The sequence below is a fragment of the Myotis brandtii genome, unplaced genomic scaffold (genome assembly GCF_000412655.1).
Source record: "Myotis brandtii unplaced genomic scaffold, ASM41265v1 scaffold1012, whole genome shotgun sequence".
NCBI classification, from domain to species: Eukaryota; Metazoa; Chordata; class Mammalia; order Chiroptera; family Vespertilionidae; genus Myotis; species Myotis brandtii.
The window spans coordinates 258,490-266,428 of record NW_005353371.1 but is presented as its reverse complement, the minus strand read 5'-3'; the positions used below and the strand labels follow the sequence as shown (position 1 = coordinate 266,428).

At 39.8% G+C, this 7,939-nt stretch overlaps 1 protein-coding gene across 3 annotated transcripts in view; it reads right to left on the bottom strand.

The window, feature by feature from the left end:
• Window positions 1–885: 885 nt before the first annotated feature.
• LOC102254907 (zinc finger protein 709) overlaps window positions 886–7,939 on the bottom strand; it is a 36,909-nt gene continuing 29,855 nt past the window's right edge. For 2 of the 3 annotated variants that reach the window (XM_005853220.2, XM_014535088.1), the window contains exons 2-4: window positions 5,345–5,471; window positions 4,864–4,936; window positions 886–4,035 (exon numbers count right to left, since the gene is read on the bottom strand). In XM_005853220.2, coding sequence (XP_005853282.1) covers window positions 2,157–4,035; window positions 4,864–4,936; window positions 5,345–5,471 — 2,079 coding nt within the window. In that variant the 3' untranslated portion in view covers window positions 886–2,156. Of the gene's footprint in view, window positions 4,036–4,863; window positions 4,937–5,344; window positions 5,472–7,939 lie in introns of those variants that run through there. The other variant, XM_014535094.1, reaches the window with a different exon arrangement.

Genomic DNA, 7,939 nt, shown 5'->3' with positions numbered 1-7,939 from the left:
TCTCTTGTTTTTGGCCACACCATATCTCTTCTCTCTTCTTTTGTGACAATAACTCTATTTTTGATGGAAACAACCATCTACCTCTGCATCGTCTCAATGGGAACACCTTTCAATACTCTTCTCCCTCCTGTGGCCTAGGGGTGGTCATGGAACTAAAGGGATCTGGGCAATTCAACTCTGTGGGCAGTAAAGCCAAGGGAGACCCTGGTTAATGCAGACCCATTCCAGGCAGACCCTGACAGGACTTGAGCTGCCCTTGTTGGGTCCTTTCACAGGCCTGTGTTCATCTGCCCCATTTCAGAGAAATGCCTGCCTTCCTTAAATTAGCCAGAGTTGGTTTTACTGCTTGCAAACAATTAACCTCCACTAAAAAGCCTTCACCTTTTGAAGTCATTGAAGTGTCTGGGCCTATGGGATGGCAGATCATTTTTAACTTTTTATTGAATGGTATAATTCATATCCATAAAATACCAAAGCAGGCAACTTACTCAGATTGAAAGTGATTTAGCTATGTAATTGTTGCTACAGATCCAAGAACTCTGGCGTAGCTTAGCATCAACCAAGAAGGTTTTAAGAAAAAAAACAAAAACCAATTTACTGCATGTGTTTTTGTAAATCTCTAAATTTACTTATTCATTTTATTTCCATACATTGTCAGTTCATGAATGCCACACTTAAAAATTTAGAAACAATCAAATTGTCTTTAAAGTTTATTTCATTCTCTCAGAGATATACTTTTTAAAATATATTTTTATTGATTTCAGAGATGAAGGGAGAGGGAGAGATAGAAACATCAATGATGAGAATTATTGATTTGCTGCCTCCTGCACGACCCCAACTGGAGCCCACAACCCAGGCATGTGCCCTAAGCCAGAATTAAACCTGGTACCCTTCTGTCCCCAGGCCAATGTTCTATCCACTGAGCCAAAATGGCTAGGAAACCATGATAACTATTTACCACCTAAGCTCTTGTAGGGCTGGAACTGTGTTTCATGTCTTGCCTGATGGACTTCATTCAGTGATAAGATCACAGTAATATTTCTATTAATTTATTAATCCAAATTAGTCTTTAATGTCTCAACTTTGCATTTTTCAAGGTCACTCATTTTATTTTGTGCCAGCAGGGTAACTCAGTTAAATCTAGGCACAAATATGTTTCCCCTAAAAGTGTTGCAATATAATTAAGAAAAGATTTTTTGCAATTATGCTATCACTCCGTACACTGTAAAATACGGCACTGTATTCTAGTAATCTGCTTTGGATCCATCTAAGAAAGGAGACTCAAAATCCTTACATTCCTACCATGCCTGCCTAAATTCAAAACATCCCATTGTTCTCCAAAGTCGGTTTCCTGGGGATGATAGCCACAGGTCTGCCCATGGGACGTTGGTGGCTGGCCTGCCTGTTGTAGCTGCTCCAGGTCCCACAACCCTTCAGAGCCAAGGCAGCGGACCCACAAGAAGGGTAGATTCGCCCCATGTGTCCAGGCAGGATAGAGTGGAGCTCAGCGGCCAGGATGCGCATGGAACCAGGACTGAGAGGCCAGGTGCAGGTCAGGTGAAGCGCTCAGTTCCCAGAGCAGATGCGCACTGCACATAGGTTGGCCACCACCCTGGGCCCGGGCATCCCAGCAGCCACCACACAGCAGCTGACCCCAGTGGAGACCTTGGAAAATAAGGTGGAAGCTGGCTGGATGGGTACTCCATCCCACCCTGGTGTCTCCTCCTACAACCCCAGGGCCCAGGCCAGCCCCTCTCATGAGGCTTTTTTCCATCATGTCTTCTTTTATGTCTTCCAAGATGTGTGATACAACTGAAGGTTTCCCAAATTGCTTACATCATAAGGTTTTTCCCCAGTATGTGTTCTTCCATGCTTTCTAAGAGACTTCGAGAAAGTGAAAGCTTTACAACAATCCTTTCATTCATAGAGTTTTTCTCCACTGTGTGTGCTTAAATGTCTGGGTGTGTGCAGAAGGCAACCAATTGATGAGTTTCTGTCACATCAATATTGCTCTGTCTTTTTCTCTAATTTCCACTCTCTCAAAGGAAAAATATCCTCAGGTGAGGATAAAAAAAGAAAAAGAATTAGGATGGTCAAAGGCTTTTCTACAATCTTTACACGATAGGGCTTATTTTCAGTGTGAGTTCCTTCATTCATTATGATTTCTCTACACTATGGGTATTTTTGTGAATTTGAAGGGAACTGGAATGAAGAAAGTTGTCCCCACATTGCTTACATTCATAGGGTTTTTCCTTATTATGAGTTCTTTCATGACATCGGAGGGAAGTTGAATAAGAGAAAGCTTTACCACAATGGTTACACTCATAGGGTTTTTCCCCAGTATGCATTCTTTCATGATTTCTAAGGAAAGAGGGATAAAGGAATGTTTTACCACATTCCTTGCATTCATGAGGCTTCTTTCCATAATGAGTTTTTTCATGTTCTCTAAGACATTTGGCAGAAAAAAAGGCTTTCTCACATTCCTTACATTCATAGGGTTTCTCCCCAGTGTGCATTCTTTCATGATTTCGAAGAGAAGCCGAATATCTGAATGTTTTCCTACATTGCTTACATTCATAGGGTTTCTCCCCAGAATGCATTTTCTCATGATTTCTAAGAGATGTGGAAAAACTAAAATGCTTATCACATTGCTGACATACATAGGGCTTTTTCCCAGTATGTATTCTTTCATGACTTCGACAGGACTTTGGATACTTGAAGGCTTTTCCACATTGCTTACATTCATATGGTTTTTCCCCAGTATGAGTTCTTTCATGATCTCGGAGGGAATCTGGATAAGAGAAACCTTTACCGCAATGCTCACATTCATAGGGTTTTACCCCAGTATGAATTCTTTCATGACGTTGGAGGTCACCTAGATCAAAGAAAGTTTTGCCACAATGCTCACATTTATAGAGTTTTTCCCCAGTATGAATTCTTTCATGACGTCTGAGGGAAGATCGGATATTGAAAACTTTACCACATTGATTACATTCATAGGGTTTTGTCCCAATATGAGTTCTTTCATGTTTTCTCAGGGCATAGGGATGACAGAATGTTTTACCACATTCTTTACATCCATGAGGCTTCTTTCCATCATGCCTTCTTTTATGTCTTGCAAGAGAGCTGGGAAAACGGAAGGCTTTCCCACATTGGTTACATTCATAGGGTTTTCCCCCACTATGAGTAATTTTATGATATTGGAGAGAAGTTGAATAAGAGAAAACTTTACCACAAAGCTTACATTCATACGGTTTTCCCCCTGTATGCATTCTTTGATGAATTATAAGGGAATAGTGATGACAGAATATTTCACCACATTCCTTACATTCATGAGGCTTCTTTCTGTCATGACTTCTTTTATGTGTTTCAAGAGAGCTGAGCCAACTGAAGATTTTCCCACATTCCTTATATTCATCAGGTTTCTCACCAGGATGTGTTCTTTCAGGATTTCTAAGAGAAGTGGAACTGGAAGCTTTACCAGATTTCTGACATTGATAGGGCTTTTCTGCAGTGTGTGTTCTTTCATTTTCTCCAGAGTACTTGGAAGAACTGAAAGCTTTGCCAAATTGCTTACTCTGATATGGTTTCTCTCCACTATGAGTGTTTTTGTGAAGTTTAAAGTAACTGAGACGACTAAAGACTTTCTCACATTGCTTACACTCATACAGTTTCTCAGCGATATGCATTCTTTCATGATTTCTAAGGGAAGCTAAATAGTGGAAAGCTTTCCCACTGGGACTGCCTTCATGTCTTTGAATATGTTGGTGAGGCTTGAAAGCTTTCTCAGGTTCCATACATTTATAAGAGTTTTCTTCATATTCCTGACACAGGTATAGTTTGAGTCCAACGTGAGAGCTCAGGTGGTTATTCAAGGATAAATAATGCATGAATATTTGCCTACACAACCTGGATTTAGGTTGTTTAATTTCAGTAGGAGTTTCCGTCTTCTCATTATGATTTGGAATCTGGCTGAAGTTTTCTCTGCATTGACAACCATCCTTCCTTGTACAGAGTCTCTCTACCATATGACTGCTGTAAAAATCAGAACCATATTATTAATAGTGTTAATGATTTAATATTTATTAATAGCATGACAATGACATTTTTACTGTTTTCAAGGAAAGTGCCAAGTTTCTGTACCTTCTGATTTTTGAAAGTGGATATCCTAAAACCTCTGAAATAGGCTGAATCATAGATATTATAAAAACACTTATATTCATTAATGATACTTCTATATATTGTTTCCAAGTGTGTTTATTGTTTATACACTAAATATTAGGTCATATTTCAGAAAAAAACATTTTGATGAGATTATTCTAAGAGTCAATAAATTTAAAACTGGGCTGATACAATTGGATTACCTGTTTTTAAGAATGTTTTGTTGCTCAGTGGTTCAGCATGGACCCACCAACCAAGGAGTTGCCAGTTCAATGCCCCAAAAGAAACCATGGCCAAACTGCAGACTTATTAATCCCAGTACAGGGCATGCAGGAGGTAGCCAATCGATATTTCTATTTCTCCCTCTCATCTCTATATATTAAAATCAATAAAAATATATTTTCACACCATCGGCGTGGCTCAGTGGTTGAGCGCCGACCTCTGAACCAGGAGGTCACAGTTCGATTCCCAGTCAGGGCACATGCCCAGGTTCTTGGCTTGATTATGAGTGTGGGACGTACAGGAGGCAGCCTTCAATAATTCTCTCTCATCATAGATGTCTGTCTCTCTTTATCCCTCTCCCTACCTCTCTGAAATAAATTTTAAAAATTAAATATATAAATAAATAAAATAAATATGTAAAAACATGTGTAAAAAAACACAAAGGTGCTCTTAATGCTTTCTCAGGTCAATGCAACTCACCTAAGATTCCTCCCATGATTTTCATACTGATCCTCACTGACATGGCCTTCACATTTTTCTTCTAAAATACATGCTAGAAAAAGCATTATAAATTATTAAATAATATAAAAAATGGTTAGGTTTTAGATACACAATGAGCTGTGATCATTCCTAATTTAATTACCAATGTATTCCCTTTTGATATTTCAGTTCTTGAAACAGCATTGATGAGCAAGCAACACTAGTTTTCTAATTCACTAAATAAGTAACAAGTTGCTGCAGGCCAGAGTCGCTATGTGGTTGACGGTCAACCTATGAACTGGGAGGTCATAGGTCAATTCCCAGTAGGACTAGTTTGCAGGCTAGATCCCCAGTGTGAGGTGCACAGGAGGTAGCAAATCAGTGATTCTCTCTTATCATTGATTTTTTCTATCTCCCTCTCCTTCCTCTCTAAAATCAATGAAAAAATATTTTTTTTTAAAAAAGAATTTGCTATAACTACCTACTGATGCCAGGTTCCAGAAGGTTTTCAGCATCACATCTGTGTAGAGTTTCTTCTGGGTCGGATCCAGGAAAGCCCACTCCTCCATGGTGAACTCCACATTAACATCCTCAAAGGCCACTGAGTCCTAAAACATCCCACATATGCATATAGGAGAATGGGTGAGACAGACAGCACTGGGGATCTATACATAATTCATAATAAGTTCATATAGGCCCTAAAGTGTTTGGCTCAATGGATAGAGCATCGGCCTGCAGAGTGAAGGGTCCCAGGTTCGATTCCGGGTAAGGGCATGTACCTTGGTTGTGGCACATCCCCAGTAGGGGGTGTGCAGGAGGCAGCTGATCAATGTTTCTCTCTCATCGATGTTTCTGACTCTTTTTAAAAAAATATATATTTTATTGATATTTATAGAGAGGAAGGGAGAGGGATAGAGAGTTAGAAACATCGATGAGAGAGAAACATCCATCAGCTACCTCTTGCACACCCCCCACTGGGGATGTGCCCACAACCCAGGTACATGCCCTTGACCAGAATCGAACCTGGGACCCTTGAGTCTGCAGGCCGATGCTCTATCCACTGAGCCAAACCGGTTAGGGCTGTTTCTGATTCTATCCCTCTCCCTTCCTCCCTGTAAAAAATCAATAAAATATTTTTTTTAAAAAAGAAGTTCACATAGGACATGTGGTCCCCAACATTCAGTCTATCACTTGATTGTAAGACCATTATTTATTTGCCACACTCCCTTCCTCATGAACACATGAAACTTATTGATATAATTTTATTGAGATCACTTTAAGTCTTCATTGTTCTCTAATGTCAGGGTAAAGAGCACCTTGAACAACTTCTATATTAATAAATTAAAATACTTCTATTTTAAGCCCATCAATTCCTTGTGAGAAGACTCATCTCCATTATAACCACCATTTGATGCAGCAGTCCATGAAACATACTGTCATGTCTGCATAAAGTTTTAATGACTATTGTAGGGAGCGCCCGAGCCAAGGGTCATCCACTGAGTCAGCAAAGCCATGTCCTGGAGACATACCTTGCCAAAGGCAGGGATGTTGTCAGTCCTGACCTTTAGCTCAGGCGCCAGGGGGTGGGTGTAATATCTATGTTCAGCCAGGTCCCAGGTGTGGATGAAATTATCAGGGTCCCATCAGGCCTGAGGATTATGAGAAGCCACAAGAATGAAGATCTGCAGCTTGATCTTTTACCATGACTTCACATAATTTCCTTTATCTTAAACTGTAGTAACACTTTCTAGTGTCCTGCTGTATATAATAAATGTGCTGCACTAGCTCGGGTCACTCACTGTCTCTCCATCCGAGAATAGTGTCCCACCTGGTCTCAGCTCTCCCTACTGTCTCTTTCTTTTTCTCAACACCCAGTCGCCCCTACTCAGGACTCATCCACTCTCTAGCCGCGCTGGTCTCGGCCAGGAGAGAAGACTCATAACTATGAATACAATAAGGGCCTGGTAGCTTTCTCTTCTATTCTCATCACCGACAGGCAGTGTGTGGAAACTCAACTTGGAAGAAAATGTACTTGGCCATATTGTCCAGAAGTACTCCAGATTCTTAGAAGTAGTCAGATACACCTGAATGAATGAAAATATTCCTGTGGAGGAGTATGAATGATCATTTATTTTTATATTATTTGTTAGTAACTCAGTTTGACCTTCTTTTGCCTCTCTCATTTCATGGAGATAGGACGTTAGAGTTAGAGCTCAGGCATGAGCAAGACAGGGCAACTTAGCCCTTTACAAAAGTCCTCTACTCTTGAGCCTGAGGGTTACTTCATACTGATTTTTAGGACACTTAGACACATATATTGAAATCATAAGATCACACTCAAAAGAAGTCTTTCCGGCAGAATTGTGACACTATAACAGGGGCCTGGACCTTGAGGAACAATTTAAGACTTGGCATGTGCAAGGCCCTTTATTGAAATCTGCAATATTTTCATGTTGAAGTGGCACATGATTCCAATATACATAAGGGGTCTTGGGGGTACTGAAAATATCAGGCAGAGAACTGTAAAATTTGTCTAAACACTATGTTCCACACCTGAAACTAATACAAAATAAAATTACATGTAAATTGTAATTATAATGTAAACTATAAGCAGCAGCATATATGGTGTTTATGGATAGGAAAAATGAAAATCATTAAAATGTCCATACTACGCAAAGCAATCTATAGATTTAATGCAATTTCTATTGAGATACCAATGGTGTATTTCACATAACTAGTACAAATATTCAACAATTTTATATGGAACGACAAAACACCCTGAATAGCAACAGCAATCTTGAGGAAGAACAAATGTGGATGAATCAGACTACCTAATATCCAACTGTACTACAAGGCTATAGAAATCAAACCAGTATGGTCCAGGCATAACAACAGCATATAAATCATTGGAACGGAACAGAGAGCCCAGAAATAAACCCATGCCTTTATGGTCACGGAATATTTGACAAAGGAGGCAAGAATACACAATAAAGTAAAGATAGTATATTCAATAAATGATGCTAAGAAAATGCAAAAGAAGGAGGAGGAGGGGGGGGGGAGGAGGAGAAGAAAAAGA